Source organism: Corylus avellana, chromosome 1 (assembly GCF_965113065.1).
Source record: "Corylus avellana chromosome 1, dhCorAvel1.hap1.2, whole genome shotgun sequence".
Classification (NCBI taxonomy): domain Eukaryota; kingdom Viridiplantae; phylum Streptophyta; class Magnoliopsida; order Fagales; family Betulaceae; genus Corylus; species Corylus avellana.
The window spans coordinates 1,567,065-1,586,626 of NC_142490.1; the positions used below are offsets into that span (position 1 = coordinate 1,567,065).

The 19,562-nt window shown below is 35.7% G+C and overlaps 3 protein-coding genes across 6 annotated transcripts; all 3 read left to right on the forward strand.

Annotated features, from left to right (window-relative positions):
- Positions 1-593: 593 nt before the first annotated feature.
- LOC132171127 (transmembrane and coiled-coil domain-containing protein STS1) lies at positions 594-9,112 on the forward strand. 2 transcript variants are annotated; one of them, XM_059582358.2, is made up of 15 exons: positions 594-1,054; positions 2,648-2,729; positions 3,123-3,614; positions 3,928-4,096; positions 4,200-4,352; positions 5,036-5,133; positions 5,345-5,436; positions 6,328-6,398; positions 6,496-6,631; positions 7,053-7,112; positions 7,211-7,293; positions 7,373-7,449; positions 7,569-7,639; positions 8,396-8,453; positions 8,570-9,112. In XM_059582358.2, exons 1-15 carry the CDS (start codon positions 828-830, stop codon positions 8,690-8,692), a joined length of 1,992 nt encoding a protein of 663 aa, XP_059438341.2. In that variant the 5' UTR covers positions 594-827; the 3' UTR covers positions 8,693-9,112. The 2 variants fall into 2 exon arrangements, with proteins under 2 accessions (XP_059438341.2, XP_059438342.2); XM_059582359.2 differs by lacking the exon at positions 2,648-2,729 and having other exon boundaries at positions 974-1,054.
- An 801-nt stretch (positions 9,113-9,913) lies between these two features.
- Positions 9,914-13,197, forward strand: LOC132170680 (altered inheritance of mitochondria protein). Of its 2 annotated transcripts, none has more exons than XM_059581753.1 (5): positions 9,914-10,177; positions 10,915-11,090; positions 11,263-11,332; positions 12,551-12,623; positions 12,745-13,197. In XM_059581753.1, the coding sequence occupies exons 1-5, from the start codon at positions 10,009-10,011 to the stop codon at positions 12,863-12,865; spliced, it is 609 nt and encodes a 202-aa protein (XP_059437736.1). In that variant the 5' UTR covers positions 9,914-10,008; the 3' UTR covers positions 12,866-13,197. The 2 variants fall into 2 exon arrangements, with proteins under 2 accessions (XP_059437736.1, XP_059437737.1); XM_059581754.1 differs by having other exon boundaries at positions 12,554-12,623.
- Positions 13,198-15,438: 2,241 nt separating this feature from the next.
- LOC132170710 (coiled-coil 90B-like protein (DUF1640)) lies at positions 15,439-19,306 on the forward strand. Of its 2 annotated transcripts, none has more exons than XM_059581791.2 (8): positions 15,439-15,753; positions 15,940-16,263; positions 16,586-16,717; positions 16,891-16,950; positions 18,163-18,239; positions 18,347-18,403; positions 18,517-18,583; positions 18,678-19,306. In XM_059581791.2, exons 2-8 carry the CDS (start codon positions 16,048-16,050, stop codon positions 18,795-18,797), a joined length of 729 nt encoding a protein of 242 aa, XP_059437774.1. In that variant the 5' UTR covers positions 15,439-15,753; positions 15,940-16,047; the 3' UTR covers positions 18,798-19,306. The 2 variants fall into 2 exon arrangements, with proteins under 2 accessions (XP_059437774.1, XP_059437773.1); XM_059581790.2 differs by having other exon boundaries at positions 15,440-15,753; positions 16,004-16,263.
- Positions 19,307-19,562: the final 256 nt, after the last annotated feature.

Consider the following 19,562-nt stretch of genomic DNA (forward strand, 5'->3'; position numbering starts at 1 on the left):
GTAAAAACATTAAAATGTTCTTAAATTCAAAATAAAAATATCTGGGTCTCCTCCCATATAGATCCACGGCCGTCTGGGCAGTGATAAGTTCCTACTTCCTTTTATAAAAATAAATAAATAAATAAATAAAATAAAAATTCAAAGCAGGGGTCTAATCATCATTTTTGCACATTTTTTATTTGACTTAACAAAAAAGCAAACGGCAAGGGTTAATTTGAAAGACGAAAATAGTTTAAGGTCAATTGAAAGGGAAAATAGTTAGAAAACATTTACAATTGAGATGAAAGTTTATGAAAAATAAGTATAATTTCCTTAAAATTTTCTCTTCCCAAAATAAAAATATTAACGAACAACAGTTTCCCCTTCGGGGGCCACCCTTGCCTTTTCAGTTTTCATTCCACCCAAAGGGATCCGCATGTTGACAAATGACAAACCTCAATAGAAAGAAAAGAAAGATCCTTTCCCCTCATACACGTGGAATCTAATGAAGAGCGAGACAAGTAATTCCTTTTCTTATTTTATTTTCCTTGTATTCCTCTATAAAAGTACCGAAGCACGTGTCATTTCAAGATTCTGACATGCCGAAACGGCGTCGTTCAGGGAACCAAAATGCAGCTGGCTAGTGGCTCCGGTGCTTCCAAAACAAAGAACGTTTCAAAAAGGATTTCATTTGCAGCTTTCATACCAAATCAAAGACTATACCACTCTCTTTGCAATCGAATTTCCAATCTCCGAAGCAACAAATTTCACTGCCCGAATAACTGCAATTCATTACCATCGGTGAATTCACGCAAATGCTCAACGTCGTCGTCATCCAATTCTGAGCCATGGTCGCGACGTCGTTTCTGACGCCGACGCAGAGCTACGCAGCGGGAGCTTTGTTCGGTTTCGCTCTTCAACAGGCACAGATCCACCGGACTCATCCGCTGGGCCTGTCCGTGGCCGAAGAGCCGGCCGATGAGCGAACCAGTAGTAGCAGCGGTAGCGACTCGGTCTCCGAGGACCCCGAGCTTTGGGTCCACCAGAAATCGGGCCTGCTCCGACCTGTATTCGAGTGAGTTTCAATGGATTTTATTTCATCTTCAATTTCGTTTGCGTTTCGTCGTTTCACTTTGATCCTGTTCATGCTTGACGGTTCATATTGTCGTTTAGCATGAAAGGCAAACTAATTATGATGAGAATTGGAAGTGGATTTCAGTTGGCGTCGATTTGGCGAGAAAAAAAGGATTTAATGAAGTCAAGTTTGGAATGCAATTTAATGGTTGTGTTAAATCTCGTGTTTATGGAAAATCCACAAGAATTAGAATTATTAGGATATTTCACCAAGTAGATTTTCTCATGCCTCAAACATTGTTTTCAAATTAAACGTATTAGCATTTACTTACCCCTACATTTTTCGTATAATTAATTCTGTATGGAAAAATCTAAACCATTTAATTTGAAAACAATGGTTGAGATTTGAGGAAATTACATGGTAGAATACTTTAAGGATTTTAGAAGATCTTAATCTGCAAACAACAATTTCACTTGGAGGACACGTAAATTATCGAATATATATAGAAAATAGATTGAACTTCATGTTTTCAATTTTATTTTTAAAGTCAGTGAGCTCTAGCACAGATCACATATTTCCTTGTTGTAAAAACATGATGGAAGGTGAGGTTGTGTTGAGGAATCGAGGCACATTGATTGCATGTGTATCTTACCAATCAAAAAGGAATAATAGAAGTTTTGAGAACGGTAGAGGAGATTAAATTTTTATTTTTTAACACATTTTATCTTTGGACAATTACTTATGTTTTTCCTTTGGTGATTAGTTATCATGATTTTCTTGTTCTTTTTGCCCTTACTAGCTAGGTTGCTTCTCTTGTATAAATTCCTATATATATATATATATATATATATATATATATATATATATTTTGACATGGTATAAATTCCTATATACTTGAGGAGGGTGCCTTACGCTTTTAATAATATTTTCATTACTTATATATATTAAAAAAAAGGTAAAGACAAAATGTTAAATTGTATGGTAAAGAGAACAGAGTGGACTAACCAGCTTCACTTATTGTTGTTAGGAAAAATTCTTCATAAAATAAGTTTTTTAATGTACCAATCTCAATGATTGGTGTAGTCACAGCTGTCAGCTTCACTTATTTTTCAGCTGCTAAATGAAAGGTGAGCGTAGCCGAGATGGGTCATTTTGGAACTTGATGATTTTATTTTGTTTTCTGTACTCATATGCTGATTTGTAGAGTTCCAGTGTTTCGTTTTGCTCTGTTTGGTAGTTGGGAAAGCTAAAGAAAGTCATGTATAAGGTGCTGAGTCCTGGATTTTTCATTATTAATGATTCATAAAGTAAAGAATAATTCTGCTCACCTGAGCCTAATACCACTAATTGGTATTTGGGTTGGTTTATATGTGTTGTTAACTTTATGATAACTAAGGCGCTGTAAAACAAAATTTTGGCTTGCCTATAGGGTTGGGATGGGTTTTGGGTTTGATCCCTACTGCTGATAGAAAGAGAAATTTAACCTTAACTTTTATTTAGCAAGTAAATCAATGGTTATGGTTGTAGGTTTTTTACTGGGGTTTTTCTCTGAGAGTGATCATTGAATTTGGTTGTTGACCCTGTTGTGAACAGATTTTTAGAGATTGACTCTAGCGCATGGTCTGGACTTGAGGAAACCACCGGGTATTCTCCAGCTAAGCATCATGTTGGAGCGGTAGGTTGTTTGATTTCTTGCATGTCCTTTCCCTCTCACAGGCATGCATAGAGGCAAGAATGTGCAAAGCTTGTTTGAGGATTGGCTGCATGACATTTGATCTTTAAAAAGTGGATTTTAGAAAAATCAAAATCAGGGGCCTAGAATAGATCATCTCAATGCTCCATACCAACCAAAAGTTCAATCTCAGATAAAAAGTCTTAGAGCATTTTATATTGTTACTTTCTGCATTTGTCACTCAGATATTTCTTTTCCTTGGTACCTATCAAAAAAAAAAAAAAAAAAATTATTTTCCTTGGTAAAGCATTTGTAGTATTTGGTTTAGATTCATACTTTAGATATTTGATTTGTCAAGTCTGTATTCTTTATGCTTAAGCTTTCATCTTGTCACAGTTCTTGAGGTTACTCTCAGAAGAAAGTGGTGATAATTCTTCTCAAAGGGCAGATATGGAACTTGCTTTGTCAAAAGCTATTGATGCTACTGCACTTAGCATGAAAAAAGATTCTGAATCTTCCAAGTCGAAGAGGGAAAAGCATCGTGAATACGAACATGAATGTCGTGAAAAATTATCCACTGCTGAAGTGCAATCAAGCTCTGAAGCTGCAGATGTACACTTGGTCCCGGAGACAGATAGTAACATGTCTGACGATAAAGATGCACATTTTGGGTCAATAACTAAAATGGACGAGAAACCAATTGAAGAGGTAACAATGCTCAGTAATCAGAGGAAAGTGACAGTTCTCTATCTGCTTCTTTCAGCTTGTCTGGCAGATTCACGCAATGACAACAAAAAACGTAGCCAGCGAAGGAAGGGCTACGATGCTCGACATCGTGTTGCTCTGCGGTTGCTGGCAACTTGGCTTGATATCAAGTGGGCAAAAATGGTTTGTAACACAACCTCTTGGTACTCTGTTGGTCATTGTAAATTACTAAATGTAGATAATGGGCAATTCTGATTATTTTAGGCTCTATGATAGATGTAAAAAAGATCTCTTAGCTCCTGATAATGTGTTGTCTTACGTTCAATGCATATCAAGATGGAGCTAGAATTCTTTTTCCTCATCTATTTAATCACTTGTAATTGTACTTGTATCTGTGTACTTTCATAATACTGAATGGTAATTTTTCTTCTTTGTTTAAATTAAAGACCATGTTTTTATTTTTTTCATCTTGTTAAGGGAAATTTTTGCCTTGCAGGAAGCGATAGAGGTCATGGTTGCTTGCTCTGCCATGGCTTTAGCAAAAGAGGAGGAATCAAAGGGAGAAGGAAAGCAATCTTCAGAAAGAAAATGGGCTAAATGGAAGCGCGGTGGTATCATTGGTGCTGCAGCAATAACTGGAGGAGCCTTGATGGCAGTTACTGGTGGTATGGAGCCCTCAAATTTTTTCTTCTCAGAAAGTCCCACTTTAAACACTTCTTTTATCATTTTAGTGGTTGACTCTTCAGTTCCATTTTCAATATTCAACAGGATTAGCTGCCCCAGCGATTGCTGCAGGACTTAGTGCCTTAGCTCCAACATTAGGCACTCTCATCCCTGTGATTGGAGCAGGTGGGTTTGCTGCAGCTGCAAGTGCTGCAGGAACTGTCGCTGGTTCAGTTGCTGTTGCTGCATCATTTGGAGGTGACTACTTGATTGCATTTCTTACTTTAAGATTCTTCTCAAACTGTAGCATTATTCTTTTTTCCCTTTACAAGAACAAAACGTATGTCTTTGTGTGTCCACTGTTTGTTTTATGAAGCAGTATACAATATGGTTATTTTTAACATGTCTTTAGATGTCTTATATGGGTGTTATTTTTAACTGTGATATAGCTCCTTTTCAGAAATGTCCTTACTACTTAAGTGACTAACATTTTTAAAGGAGGAATAATGCATATTGACTGAGTTCTGGGGGTAATCCTATTAAGCTTTTCTTGTTGCATGATAAAAAAATTTTCTTTGCACTGAATGATCAAATAGAATGGTTTCAATGCAGATTTCATGGAGAAATGCACAGTTATACTGGCATTTAGGTTGTTATAGCAAGTCGTTATGTGATCCTTTAGTTGTTTAAAGGGATTTTGACTAAAAGTGCATAAGTTTTTCTTGTTGTCTTTATAGTTAGATGTTATCAACTTAAAAAGAGTCATCTATACCCATTAACAGCCACTATATCCTCAAAGATCAGTAAAGCTTTTAGCAGTTTATGTTCCAATTTACATAGAAGTCCTTTACACACTATCATGATACATATTTGTCCAGAAATTATGTATAAAGTGATAATTTGCTTATTTGATGGAGAACTTCTTTGTCTCTTCAACCCAGCGGCTGGAGCTGGACTTACGGGGAGCAAAATGGCTAGAAGAGTTGGAGGTGTTGATGAATTTGAATTCAAAGCTATTGGGGAAAACCATAATCAAGGGGTGAGTTTTTGTAGCTTCCATTTTCTATTTTATTGTAACATTTCATTGTTCCATGAGGAATACTTTTCACTCTGTTTCAATCTGAAGACTATATATATTTGGGTTTTTATATCTTTCTCTGTTTCTCGTCCCCCACTTCTCTTCCTGTCAAACATTACTCATAAAATTTCTGGATATAGAACTTCAATTCTTATTAAAAAATTTCTATCAGAGGCTAGCAGTTGAGATCTTGGTCTCAGGATTTGTTTTTGATGAGGAAGATTTTTTAAGGCCCTGGGAAGGACAAAATGATAACTTGGAAAGGTACATACATCTTTACCATCTTCCAATTCCTGACAAAACTTGTGTTTGGTTTATCACTGAAAAGGTTTAAAGTTAAATTATGAAGACTCTTCCTTTCTCCCATTGGTTCTTTGTAAGGAGAAAAGAAAGGAAAGTGATGAGAAATATCTTGAATTTCCCATCTGGGCTCACCTGAATTTCATTCCCAAATAGGCGAGGTTTGAAGAAGGGCACCAAAGCAAGTTGCATGAAGAAGAAAATGAGAAAGAACAGCATATGATTTCCCTTTGTTCACCCCCCACCCCCCCCCCCAACCCATAATGAAACAAAGGAAAATAATCTTACTTCCTCTTCTCTCCTTTCCTTCGTCTTCTGATTTAAGGACCAAAGATAAATGCTTATTTTCATCTCAATTTTACCATATATAAGGTGATTCAATTGCATGTAAAGTACTTGATGTGTCTTGTTGATTATCAGTTTCTTCTCTAGTTTATTTGGAGGTTTTTCATTAATAGTGGATTGGCTAAACTAGATAGACATTTCATTGTTGACAAGTAGAACTTCAGTTCATGCCCACTAAAAGAGATTTTCTTTTCTTTTCTTTCTCCTATCTCTTCACCTATTGCCTTCAGTTGCTTCAGTTGTTATGAACTATGCTAGTATCATTTACGAACTAATTTTGCTCGTGGTGTGATAAAAAGTGCTTTTTTTTTTTTTTTTGTGGAAGATATGATGTCATGAAACAACTATCTAATGAAACTGCTATACCACCTTGTACTTTTGTTCTGTTTGCTTTGCTTCTTATGTTGATAGATTTTTCATTTAGAAATGGTAACTTAAATGCTCAAGGTTTGTGGAGGCCAGAACAGTTTACAAATTTGATATCTTTTATGACCTTAACAATTTTTTTAGGTATGCGTTGCAGTGGGAGTCTAAGAATTTAATTGCAGTGAGCACTGCAATCCAGGATTGGCTAACTTCAAGTAATAGATTTTGTACTTTTGGCTGCTCTTGTGATTAAGTAATTAGGACAATAATAAGAATCATGTGTGGTGTTGATGTTCCTGCTACTTGCTGTAGGCATTGCCCTGGGGTTGATGAAGCAAGGTGCAATGATGACTGTATTAAGCACACTTTTAACAGCATTGGCTTGGCCGGCAGTGTTACTTGCTGCTACTGACTTTATAGATAGCAAATGGACAATTGCTGTAAACAGGTACTTTTTCGCTCTTAACTTTAAGTGGAATGGAGATCTTAGATGGGAAGAGGGGAAAAAACTGTCCCCCAGTTCCATTTTCATGTGAATTGCATGTGTGCAGAATTGCAGGGTGAGGGGTGGGGTGGTTCTTTCTTTCTGCGTCTTGAATAAGAGGCACCATAGGTTAAAGTTTGTAAAGATGTGTACGGCTGCAATGATAAATATGGTTTTGACTTATTGGTCTAGTAAAATATTGTGGTTGAGGAGCTAGTGAGAAGACTGTAGTACTAATGTGGGGGAAACCTAGTAGAGGATTAAAGCTTACAAAGCAATGCATCTTAAGGGCAACGGATCAAACAATGTTGTTCAGTGCTGTTTTGCACACTGGTAGAGTTTGCCGAATGGTTCATCTATTAACTTGTATTTTGTCATTGTCTAGATCAGACAAAGCAGGGAAGCTGCTTGCTGAAGTATTATTAAATGGACTGCAAGGCAACAGGTACTCTTCAAAACTTCTGTTAATCCAGTTTCTTCAAAAAAAAATTAGAGAAAGCAGTCATTTTAATTTTTATTGTTGGCTTTATATGAATGTTTCAGGCCGGTGACACTTGTTGGTTACTCACTTGGAGCACGGGTGATTTTCAAGTGTCTTCAGTGTTTGGCTGAGACCGAACATGATGGTAACTAGTGCATTTACTCTTCATGACTGTCTTGGGTTTACTAGAGTGATCTTAATGCTCCTCTTCTGAATACTGGCAGCTGAACTTATAGAAAGAGTTGTTCTTCTTGGAGCACCCATCTCAATCAAAGATGAGAACTGGGAAGCTGCTAGAAAGGTGATTGAAGTTCTTTTCCTCTCCTCATAGCACCCCCTTATAACTGTTTCTCCTGGTTGATCTGTCTTTACCACACTCTCATTTGAGGAAGCCCTCTATCACCTCACGCTGTTTTGCAGATGGTGGCTGGAAGATTTGTGAATGCTTACTCCAACGCTGATTGGACGCTTGGAGTTGCTTTCCGTGCCAGGTATACATTGTGGACTATGCAAATCTGGTCTGCAAATTGCAGGAATTTACAATTAATTTACTTGAGGTTGCCTATTTGGTGATCCTATCTGTCAAGTTAGTGAACTTGGCCCAACTATATCTTGTGCACCAGTGGCTTTGGGGTAACGAACCCAATTGTTTTGTGTAGGCTTTTGAAGTTATACACTCATGATAAGATACCTTACCCTCAAAATGTTTTATATCCCCAATCTGACAAACCCATGTCAACCGACCTTGACCAAACCCTGAATGGGTTCCTCAGAGTGATGCTCAAGCAGGTTCAACCTCCACCTGAACTTCAACTTTCTTGAGATGCAGTCCCACGTTTTGAACTTTTGACTGCTTAACCACTACTAGGATGGTCCTATGAGGATGTTGGTTTGATCTATGATTTTTTCAGTTTACCTTTGTTGTATATCATTATCAGGAGATGAATGATCCGTAGGATATTTTAAGATAACTGCCTCATTACACAAATGCAATGCGCGGAAAACCATGAACATTGATTAAAATCCCTGAAATATTTTGAGTGCCAGATTGCGGTGCTCCATATTTTAGTCTAAACTGTAAAACTTTTATATTTTTCTAGTTAGTAGCCATATGGCATTAAAAGGATTAGCCCCCAAAAATAGAGCTATTGTTAGCTACAGGCAGCAGATCAATTTTTTGGAGAAGTTACTGTTGAGATCTCCCTTCTATATTAACTAACAATTTTTTTTTTTTTTTTTTTGAACAGTTTACTTACTCAAGGATTGGCTGGAATTCAACCCATCAATATTCCTGGGATTGAGAATGTACGGTGTTCCTTTCCTTATTTGGCCATCACACTTGCTCTAGGGATTATCATTATTACCCATTCACAATGCTCTTCTTTTCCCCAAAATAAAATGGGTGTTCTTCGGCTTCGCAGGTTGACGTAACAGATCTCATCGAAGGCCACTCTTCCTATTTATGGACTACTCAAGAAATATTGGACCGACTTGATCTTGATACATATTATCCTGTTTTCAGGAGCACTCTTGACAAACAATGAGGGTTTTATTCCCAGTTCAAATTCTACTTTTGGGATTCAGCTTGGGTCCAGCTCCAGTTAGAACTGGACCCGATGGGACTTAGACACGTCTCGTGTTTGGTTATGGTACATGTTTCAATCCCGACAGATTCAATTCCAAGCCAAACACCTACTTGTGTCTCCTGTTGCCTTGGAGCTTGGTATTTAGGGATTTCTCCATCATTTCTACTTGCTGATGGAATTGAAGCGTTTGCACAGAGTACCTCAGCCGGACCAAGCATGTTGATGCAAGTCACTCTCACTCAGCTGGAGCTTCTCGGTTAATTGCTATTTCATCCTCTTTACCTTCGTTTGTATATCCACCGAAACTTCGAAAGTGTAAAGAATGTTTTAGTAAAACAATCGAACAAAACGTGGAATGGTGTGGTTCATATTTGTGATTGTCCATTTTTATATCCTGTTTTCAAATTTTAGGAAATTCAGAATGACTCTGGAGTGTTTTGCAGCAACACATTTACTTATGAGGTCAAGTTTGATAGAAAATTAATATTGGAGTAAAAGTTTAGTGCCTTGAATAAAATTTATTTCAATGCATTGAATATGAATTGTTTTCCAGAAAAAGTTTCCAAGTAAAAAAATTTACCTTCTATTTAAATTGGATATATGTGGACGATACTTAAGAGTAAAGACCACACTATTTAAAACTCTCTCTAACCCTATCTAGTGATATTATTTGGGGAAAATATTAAATTATTATTTTGAGTTTTAGGTCTATCAAATCACAACTTAGGTTTCCTAATTTCTGTAGTCAGTTGTATGGTTCTATCCATTTATAAAATATAATATTTTATTTATTTTTTCATCTATCTTTTAGAAGAATCTATAGTAAAAAAGTCACTTTTCAGTTACCTTTATTTTACGTCAAAACAATTTTTCACCTAAAAGATTCAGTTGGCTAGTTGAGAGACATCGGCTGTGTTTGACAATAAAATGAGAAAAAAGTGAGTAAAACATTTAATTGATACGAGAGAAAAAAAATAAAAATATTTTATATAAAAAAGTGAAATTAATATGAAAAAAAAAGTGATAATATTTTGTATAAAAAAGTAAAAAATTTATTTTTTTATTTTTTTATTTAAATAATGATAAAAGATAATTAATATGATGTAAAAAGTAAAAATATTAGATTAATTTTGAGAATAATTTTTTGAGTTTTTAGGTCCGTCCTGTCAGGCCTTTTCCAAACACAGCCGATAGAACAAAAAGAAGGATGGCCGAAACATGTTATCTGAGCTGAGGAAAGAGAGAGTTACAGAGAGAGAGAGAGCTATAGAGGCATGGATGGGAGTGAAAAAGAGGGAGGAGATGAGCCCCAAAGGCAAAACGAAGTGAAAGGCTCAAATCCAAAGGGAAAATCGTGCAAGGGATATCTGTACTTCAACTCCGCTCTCAAATCCAAAGCTCGCAACCCTCGCTGCATCGGTATCCCTCGCACCCTCCAACAAGGTCTCCGTTTTCTGATCTTATCTTAGCTTTTCTTTTCCTTTCTTCAAATATGAATCTAATTTCTCCATGGAATTGGCTCCAATTTCACAGTTATAGCTCAATTGTGTTGTTGATTACACTCTTTATCTGTTTGAATTGCCACAATCAATCAAATAAAGCCCATTTTCACAACTAAATCATTGGCTCACAACAATCGCACTATAACATTGGACTAAATCTATGGTCGTCTTCACGAAGAATATGAATTACTTTGGTGATCATCTAATTGTATGATTGATTTGTGGTTTGAAGTTTTGTTTGCTGGAAAATAATAATCTTCTTTGAGCTAATCTTGTTTATTCTCTGCTAATCAAGTGCAAGAGAAGTTGCTGCTTTCAGCGCCGTGCATTTTGTAACGATATTGTCCTTGAATTAATGATCCTTAGGCGTGAGTTTGGCCCCACAATTTTGCAGACGAAAACTGTGTTTTTCAACAAAATCGTGACAAGTGTCCGGATTGGAAGGGGTTTGAAAAATATAGCAGTTTGAAAATGTGGAAAGTGGAGTGTGTTTTAAGAAATGCATGATTTTAATTGTGCACGCTAAACCAAACGGACACCAAGTATGACTTAGAGGGCAGAAAATGATTGATCCTGATCATATTTGTATTTTCAGAACAATATCGTTTTCTTGCTAATTTGAAATTATACTATGATAATAATTTCATGTTATGTGCTAACATTAAGTTTAATGACCAGTACCTGACAACATTGTTTCACAAATGGAGATTGAAGCTTCTAAAGAAGGCAGAAGTCTTGCTGATTTCAATTATGCTTGTGTTGGTTACTCTGTCTTCTTGGATAGAGGTGGCAATGACCCTGGAATTGATAAGCAAGCGGAAAAGGCTGAATTGCCCGTCTGTGTTGGCCTTGAGGTTGTACTCTCTGTGTGCGCACACATGCACCCACCATTTCAGTTTGTGAATGTTGAAATGTTAGGAGTTTAATGCAGTTGATTGTTGACTTGGCTTGGTTCATTGCTAGTGGATCTTGTTACCTTTAATCTAGAATCTAGAATTTAACTCTTACAGATATGAGTTACTGCAGATTTTAGTGGACAGAAGAGTTTCTGCAGATGGACCTGCTTCAACTCCTGCTCATATTCACAATAGAGAAGGTAAGGAAAAAAAATTGGGTTTATGCTTTTTTGATTTGGTCTTGATGAAGATCTTGGTAATATTTTGGCTACAGTTTGGTTAAGGTCTTCAAGCAATTCCTAGGTGGTTGTGATGCTGGGAAAAAAATTGTTGAAAAGATATCAACACGCAATCATGAACTATAACAACACCAAGATCAAAACTCACCACTCAAAGGAAATACACCCAAGGCATTCAAAGTTAACACGTACACAACTCAAGGAAAATCACCATGAGATACTGGGCAAACACCAAGCTCATCACTCTATGGAGAATTACCTTAAAGCTACAGTGCAGAATGAATAAGAAGAAAAATTCTCTTCTTGAAAGCCAAAGGTTAAAACTTTACTCAAACAAACTTAATTCTCAAATTCTCTAAAGAAAGCCCAAAACATGTCTCTTATATGCTAGTGTGATAGGCCAAATCATAGTGTGATGAAATTGTGGAACAAACAAAGCAAGCCATTTAAGTGGCCATATGTGTGCATTTGTCTTTGTTGCCCACGCAACCTGGAGAAGTATTTCTTTTTGTATTTGTTTTTATTCAATTATTTATTTTTTTCTTTTATTTTATACAATTCTTTCCAGTTAAGGTAGTCTCCTTGGCAATGGTAAGCAATGGCAGTCAATACCTGGCTACCACTGCCTGCCTAGGTCAACATTGTTTGCCTTCTGCAGATTAGTTAATCTGAAACTGCATTTTTAACCACACTTTTATGATGACTAAATATGGAGGTGAAATAGCATTGATTACTCAAACAGTGGCATGGTAGTCAAAAGTGTTGACATAGTTCTTATTTTTTGGGCTTGTTCTCTTTGTTTCCATGATGATTCATAAGTTAACTAGCAGGAAACGTGGTTCATAATGAGTTTCCATGCTTACTAGCTAATGTGGAGGACAAATAAGCCATATAGGACAGTGAAGATGCAGGGCAGTCTCTTGTTAAGGCATAATAGATAAACACTTCTTATTTTACTAGTTTCTTACTCTTTCTAATATTTTATCTGGGTATGATAAATGATTATAATATTGTTGCAGAATATCTACAAACTAGTTCCTTACATCCTCTTTCTTTGCTTTGGAATTTTTATATATATATACATGTGTCATTTTGTGAAACTCATTTGTGATATACGACTCAACATGTTTACAATTGTCACTTATTATCATCTTTTGATTCTTGGGATTTGTTTTCTAGAAGAAGTTCGGGAATTACCTCAGCCTCGAAGACGCTATCCAGCTCATTCAGTGGCGGATGATTTTCTTAGCAGGCATGCATATAATCTGATTATTTATTTAGTGTTCAATACGAACTGGGACTCATTAATTTTCTGAAAGCTGTATAGACGGGTTAATGAATTTGGCTTATCTGGTTTTTATGCAAAAGTGCAGGTTTACAAGGAATGCAAATCTGATTTCATCAGGGGTGGCCAGGAACATGCGTAGAGTGGGGAACTCCATAAAGGAGACTCTTGATGATATTCTGTACCCCTACCGAAAGCGACCAAAGTAAGATGGCTTGTCCTGGAAAAAAAGGTTTAGAGGATAAAAAATATCTAACTGTCTGGAATGAGCTTTATCTCAGACGTGTGCCTTTCCCTTTCCAGTCCTGGATTTGTTTTCCTTTTAACACCCTTCCATCCCCTTTCCATAACACAAAGTTTGAGAGCTAGAATGGGGGGTTTTCATTAGAGCTTCATATTTGTGGATATATGATCGTCTCTCGTATCGATATTGTTGTGCCAGGGGTGGGGAGTAGGGGTGTCAATGTTCTCCTGTATGATACGATACTCATGCTGACCAAATTGTGCCATACTGAAAATGTTACAGTTCATTCTTCGTCAATCAATGAAATGCTTTCTCTTTATAATAGAAAGAGAAATGTTATATACCAAGCAAATATCTCACAAAGATTTTATTATGCTAATGTAGTAGGGTCTAACGGTCTTTAAATCAGTCATTTTTTTTTTTAAAAAAAATATCATTGGCTGTTAGACACTAATATGTCACTGTAGTAAAATATTTGTGAGATATTAGTGTGGTATATAATATTAATAAAAAGAAAAGTATTGGAGTAATTTTATATATTACTACATTTTTATTTCACAACTATCTTATAAGATTGATGTGGTAATTATCTTATCTCCCACCCTATCAGAATATTAGTATCAAGCCACATACAGGATCACCTTATGTATAGGTGGTGTGATTATCCAACAATAAACAATTAACATTATTGCTTTAAAAAATGTTAGAAATTATATTTTACTAGTGGTAGCAAAATGAAGAAAAATAAAAAATAAAAAACTGAAAATTTGGAATAGTTTAAAGTGGTCGATGACATTTAATAAAATTTGGTGAGGAAAATAACCCATGATCTTTTTTTTTTTTTTTTTTTTTAAAAAAAAGCCCCCTTATCATCAGATACTGATGTGACATGCTCGTTAACCTCGCTAGCCTCCAAAACTTGTTTGAGTGGGCTCGTGGAACATGTTCATGAAAACTTGGGCCTACGCTTGAGATTCTCTTAACTGACGTAACATATGGTAGTAGATTTTAGTTATTCTCTATTTTGGTTATAGCCAACAAAATGCTTATAATAAATATCTGCCTACTAACAAAAAAAAAATGCCTTACCAGTTTTAAAACTAGGTAACAACTTGAAAATGCACAAAAGCTCCTCATTTTTTAAAGCTTTTTTTTTTCTTCACAATTATTAATAGGCACAATTTTTTTGATTAGTAAACAAAAATTAATTTTAAAAAAGGAAGAAAAAAAAAACACATACCCTCCTTAAATTATTGTCAATGTCCCTCCCCCTCCCCCAAATAATTGATTGAGTCAATGTCCCTTCTAAGTTATCAAAATTTGTCAATGCCCTTTCTAAACTACTAAAAATTGTCAATGTACTTCAAAGCTAATAAAAATACAAAAATGACCTTAGAGCATTCCCAATGAAAAAGTCATATTTTTATGTAAAATGGCTTATCAAAACTCACTTTTATATAATTTAGCTAAACCATTTTTATATGTCTCTACATCCGATTAACTATATTTCTATCTATTCTATTAAAATATAATTAAAAGCAATAAAAGTTTTGGGAAAAAGAGAACATGTGAGAGGAAAAATGAGAAAAGTTTTGGAAAAAAAGAGAACATGCAGAGAAAAAGTAAGAAAAAGATTTAGGAAAATGAGAAAATAGGTGAGAGAAACAATGAAAAATAAAATAGCTTCCTTGAAAAGTGCTGCTACATTTAGTTTTTTTTTTAGCTCTTCCAATCAAATATCTATTTTACATTTTCTTTTGGCTAATCCAATGTAGGGAGTTTTTTAAACATTTGAATAGCCATTTTAGATAAAAATAACATTTAACTCTTCCATTGAGAATGCTCTTAAAATTGTTTAAATAAAACAAAAATATCTTAATAAGTTCAAAAAAGAAAAAGAAAAAGAGGGAGGGGTAGTGGGGTGGCCAAACGGCCTAAACCACCCCATGGCCTCCAAAGCCGATAAAAAAACAAAAATGACATTTTTTTATTTTATAAATAAAACAAAAATACTATAATAAATTCAATAAATAAATAAATAAATAAAATATATTTTTTTTAAAAAAGGGAAAGTTTCAGGGGTGGCAAAACCACCCATGGGGTGGTGCAACGACCCCTCAATTTTTTTTTGTTCATAAAAAATTAATTAATAGTAATGCAATATATCACATTAATATCCTACTTTTATTCAACTATGTTGAGTAGTAGTCCTCAAAAAAAAAAAAAAAAAAAAAAAAAGACTACTAGATTATATCATGTCAGCATAGTGAGATAAATGTAAAAAAATATTATTAGATTATATCATGTCAGCATAGTAAAATAAATGTTTTGAGTGTAACATTACATATTTTTAATTGCTTCCTTAACAAACTAGATTGAATTATATGTGAAAGTAGTATATATATATATATATATAACGTGTTAATTTTATTAGAAAAAAAAAAAAAATATAACGTGTTAATTTTATAGATTAAATTTAAAAAATACATTTCATTAGAGACGGCTGCCGGCCGGATCCACGCTGTATATATTCCCTGCGAAGCAAAGCACGTGCGTCTTTCTTTTTAAAAATTTTTCTGTTTTGTTTGAAGCAAGCCTTTCTTTCCCTTCTCCTATTGGGCGCAAAACATTGAGCGTCAACCATTTCGCTCGTAAAAGAAATTCCCTGGAAATAAGCGAGGACGCGAAATCGTTAACCCAACTTCTTTATTCGCGAGAACGATGAGCAATGCCCTTTAACCGTTACGACGTTAAGATCATCAACGTTCAGAACGAGGACAAGCCTAATCCCGTTTTGTCTCGTCCTGAAAATCTCTCTGTAGCAGTCTCGCTCGATCGTCAATCGGAATAGAGGTATGTAGTAGTGCCTTTCAAATTAACTGTTCCTTGGATGGCGCTATTTTTTTTTTTTCTCCGATTTTCATCCTTGTTCTCCGTTTTGTTTCTGAGAAAATTTGGTGAGGAAAGAACAGTTAGTGTCGTACGCGTCTGGTTCATTGTTTTGCTTGTAATTTTTTGTGCGAATCTCTTTAATTGTAGCGTGTCGTTTTGTGGGGTGAATATTTGATTTCCGTGGCGGAATTGGAATTGGTGGATTTTTTAGGGCTTGGATTGTTTTCGAGCAATTTGGGGATTTTGCGGAATCGAATGGCCGCTGCTGCGGCTTGTAGGCGGTGGGGACGATTGGGAACCAAGCTGGAGATAATCGGATTTAGAGGGTTTGGTGCTTCAACTTCAATATGCGATCCGTTATCGGCTTCTTTGGCTTCGGTTTTTCCATGTAGTCAATTGCATTGTAGGCAAATTTCTCAACTCGTGCAATCGAATGGAAAGCGGTTGTTTCTCGTTGACACATTAGCCCTAGTAATTTCTTTGCTCTTTCTTATCCTTTTTTGTTTTTTGTTTTTAAATCGGGTGCTATTAAATAATCTTTGTTTGCTTCCTGAGAAAATGCATTGTTATAAAGTTGTATGGTTTTTGTTGCTTTGCATTTCGGGAATATGAAAAGGAACGTAGGTGTTGTGCTTTCTTTGTTTCATTTTCTTGGTTTTGAAAATAATGGAAATGGAAATGGAAATAGAGTCACAATTTTGAAAATAATGGAAATGTTGCAGGATGGCAGCTTAATTTATTTCTTGCCCTAATGTTTAACTGTTAGAAGATGACAGTGCTGCATACTTTCTAGGTTAGGAAATTAGAGGGACAAGGTGTGCCATCAAAGCAAGCCGAGGCTATAACAGCTGCCATAACCGAGGTTTTGAATGACAGCTTGGAAAATGTGTCTCACTCATTTGTTTCAAAGGGAGAGATGCAGAAGGTATTTTCTCCATGGTAGTTAATTCCTATGTGAGTTTTTGCATTTGTCGATTTATTAATATAAGTTGGTTTCGAAATGAAGTATTTAAGTAAAAATAACTTCTATGCGGTCACAATTGCAGTCTTTTTTTTTTTTTTTTAAACTTCTTACTTGGTGTCTGTTTATGTCTGTAGATTGAAATGATTCAAGATTCCAATCTGTCCAAATTCCAATCCGAAGTCCAAAGCTCACAGGTATCGACTAGTTTTAAGACTCTACATTTTGGGCTTCAATAGGATACTTTGGCCTTTTCTTTTCCCCCTCTCTTGCTGGAAAAAAACTAAATGAATGTTTAGCGGGGTTCAACGATGTACTTCTGAGGTGAATATGAACTGTCTTGATCGTGGGCGGATTGAAATTTTGGATGTTGCTAAATAGATCCTAAACAATGTTTATGATGGCCATAAGTTCTTTGCTCAAGGGTTGGCCTCGTGGTTGAGGCTTGTGGTCTTAGGGAGTATCACCCCATAGATCCCAAGTTCGAGACTTGCTAGATGCAAACTTCCCCTTGGGGCCACCCCCCTGGTGTAAATGCGATTTACCCTGATTCATGTAGGGAAACTTCCGAGAGTACGGTGCACGGGTCCGAGGTTTACTCTACGAGAGTGGGTCCGAAGGGCCCTGCCTTGTCGAGGTTCCCTGTCATCAAAAAAAGAAAAAAATAAACACTAATTTCTAGACACATCAAACAACCTTTATAGTAACCTTTCTTTTGTTCTCGAGATTTGTGGAGTTCGTATGCGTCTTTCAAGGAATGGTGATTCCAAGTAAGCATACTGTTCTGTGTCTTGGCTCCTGCCAATAATTGAACATCATGAATCTAGAGGTTCTTTGTCTGATTATGGAATCACAATGCAGGAGTAGGTCAAGCAAAGAGGATTACCTTTATATTGCAGGCTCAAGTGACATTTTAATTGCTTTAAGCCCCCAAGTTAGGTTGAACGAACCCCGCTCCTTTTCTGGGTGAGGTTGGAAATTAACTCAACACCGAGGATCACAATTAGGCTGTATATACGGTTGAAATCACTGTCATTGAAACACTATGGTGTGGCATTAAACAAGCTTGTATTTTTTTCTGTCTACATATATGAATTATAAATCCACGGCGATTCATTTCATTTTTTTGGCTTCAGCATCTAAGAACTCTCTGAAAGCTCCAGTTTTGTGATTCGAGATGAACATGGTACTAGTCAGAAGAATGTTGAAGATAATATATTAACTGTCCTTGTTTCCCCTCTAAACAGTCATTGAGAACACAGTTTAAAAATTTGAAAATTCAGTTCCTTTTGCTTGATTTTTGTTGATAAATAGTCTCATCAAAATTCTAATTATGAGAAGGTTTTACTCTTATTGAAGTTTCCTTGAATGATTCTGTTGATAATTTCCCTAAACAACATATTATGCAGGGACACCATTTTTCTCTGTTGCAGCATGAGACCGAAAAGCTTCGGAATGATATAGAAAAGATGCGAAGTGAATTGAGGTCTGATTTATATTGTTACTGTGCAATTGATTTCTGTCTGCTAGCATGTGAATATTTTGTTTTTTCTTTCTTTATCTTCATTGTGCAAAGACATGAGTGTGATGTAGGTATGAAATTGATAAAGTCACTGCTGGGCAGCGGTTGGATTTGAATCTTGAAAGGGGGTAAGGAAAGAGACATACCTAAATTTCTTATGCTCTGAGCATAAAGAACCTCTATATCTCAGTTTAATTTTTGTCCACTTTCAATGTTATATTCTTTGTCTATACTGGTGCAGGAGGATTCGTGATGAGCTAGCAAATCAGAATGCTGAAACTAATAACCTCACAAATAAACTTGATCGGGTAAGTGATAAAAGTTAAAGTGAGAAATGATCTGTGAGCTTGGTTGACTACATTTTGGTCATTATTTCTGAATATTGTCTTTTGTATATATCAGGAAATCCATGCTTTAAGGGCCCAATTGGAAGCAGGAAAATATGATGTGATAAAATACTGCATAGGTACTCTTGTTTCCATCTCTGCTGTTGGCCTTGCTGTACTCCGCATCTTGATGTAAACGTGTAGTATTGTCTTGGAAATTAATGGTGACAGAACTCAAAAAGGAGAAAAGAATAGTCCATTCTTTTGAAGATGTTATTTGTTTGAAAAGAAGGAAAAGAACTAAAGAAGCAAGAACAAATTGAATTAGAGTGTTAGTGGGGCTCTAGAAAGCATTTCCTTATATATGGAATTATTTTCATATATAATTCCTTTTCTTGGCCAAGTCTTTGGGTGTTCTTCCATGGAATTGTTTTCTTAACTTGTTTGTGCCAGAAGCAATAACTTGATTGAAAATTCTGACATATGGAATTCTTTGCATGTTCAAGAAAAAACTACCAGCTCTAATAGGCTTGGTGGTTATTTGGTTAGCTCAGCATGATTTAGGCTCCTAAGATTGAGATGAGAGTTGTAGAGAATCCGAAGTTGGTTAAGGTCCAACTATTTGTTTCATGTAATAGTGCATGTAGTTTGAAATAATTGAAACAGCTAATATTACACGGGGAAGTGGTTGTTTTTGAATTTGCATGTTTATTTGTTGCTAACTAATGGCATTCAATAGCAGAGTTGTTAACCATTGCCTCTTCTTTATGGAGTTGTCCTCCTTTTTAGCTTGGCGTGTATGCCACTGTTTTTGTGATTAGAAACTCGTGTCTGTGTGCTTATTTTATGGGTGTATCATCCCAGATTAATTTTCTTTGGAGTTGATCGAAATGGGTTTTTTTTTTAAAAAATTGTTGGGAGGGGGAAAAGGATTTACAGATGCGGGTTTTTCCCGCTGATC

What these genes read in the sequence shown, in the direction of transcription:
- LOC132171127 (XM_059582358.2), top strand. Translation starts at nt 828, where the DNA reads ATGGTCGCGACGTCGTTTCTGACGCCGACGCAGAGCTACGCAGCGGGA. An exon ending in ATATCAAGTGGGCAAAAATG is followed by an intron (nt 3,615 to 3,927) that starts GTTTGTAACACA and finishes TTTGCCTTGCAG; the next exon opens with GAAGCGATAGAGGTCATGGT. An exon ending in GGCTGAGACCGAACATGATG is followed by an intron (nt 7,294 to 7,372) that starts GTAACTAGTGCA and finishes GAATACTGGCAG; the next exon opens with CTGAACTTATAGAAAGAGTT.
- LOC132170680 (XM_059581753.1), top strand. Translation starts at nt 10,009, where the DNA reads ATGGATGGGAGTGAAAAAGAGGGAGGAGATGAGCCCCAAAGGCAAAAC. An exon ending in CCCTCGCACCCTCCAACAAG is followed by an intron (nt 10,178 to 10,914) that starts GTCTCCGTTTTC and finishes TTTAATGACCAG; the next exon opens with TACCTGACAACATTGTTTCA. An exon ending in GCGGATGATTTTCTTAGCAG is followed by an intron (nt 12,624 to 12,744) that starts GCATGCATATAA and finishes GCAAAAGTGCAG; the next exon opens with GTTTACAAGGAATGCAAATC.
- LOC132170710 (XM_059581791.2), top strand. Translation starts at nt 16,048, where the DNA reads ATGGCCGCTGCTGCGGCTTGTAGGCGGTGGGGACGATTGGGAACCAAG. An exon ending in TCGTTGACACATTAGCCCTA is followed by an intron (nt 16,264 to 16,585) that starts GTAATTTCTTTG and finishes CATACTTTCTAG; the next exon opens with GTTAGGAAATTAGAGGGACA. An exon ending in GATTTGAATCTTGAAAGGGG is followed by an intron (nt 18,404 to 18,516) that starts GTAAGGAAAGAG and finishes ATACTGGTGCAG; the next exon opens with GAGGATTCGTGATGAGCTAG.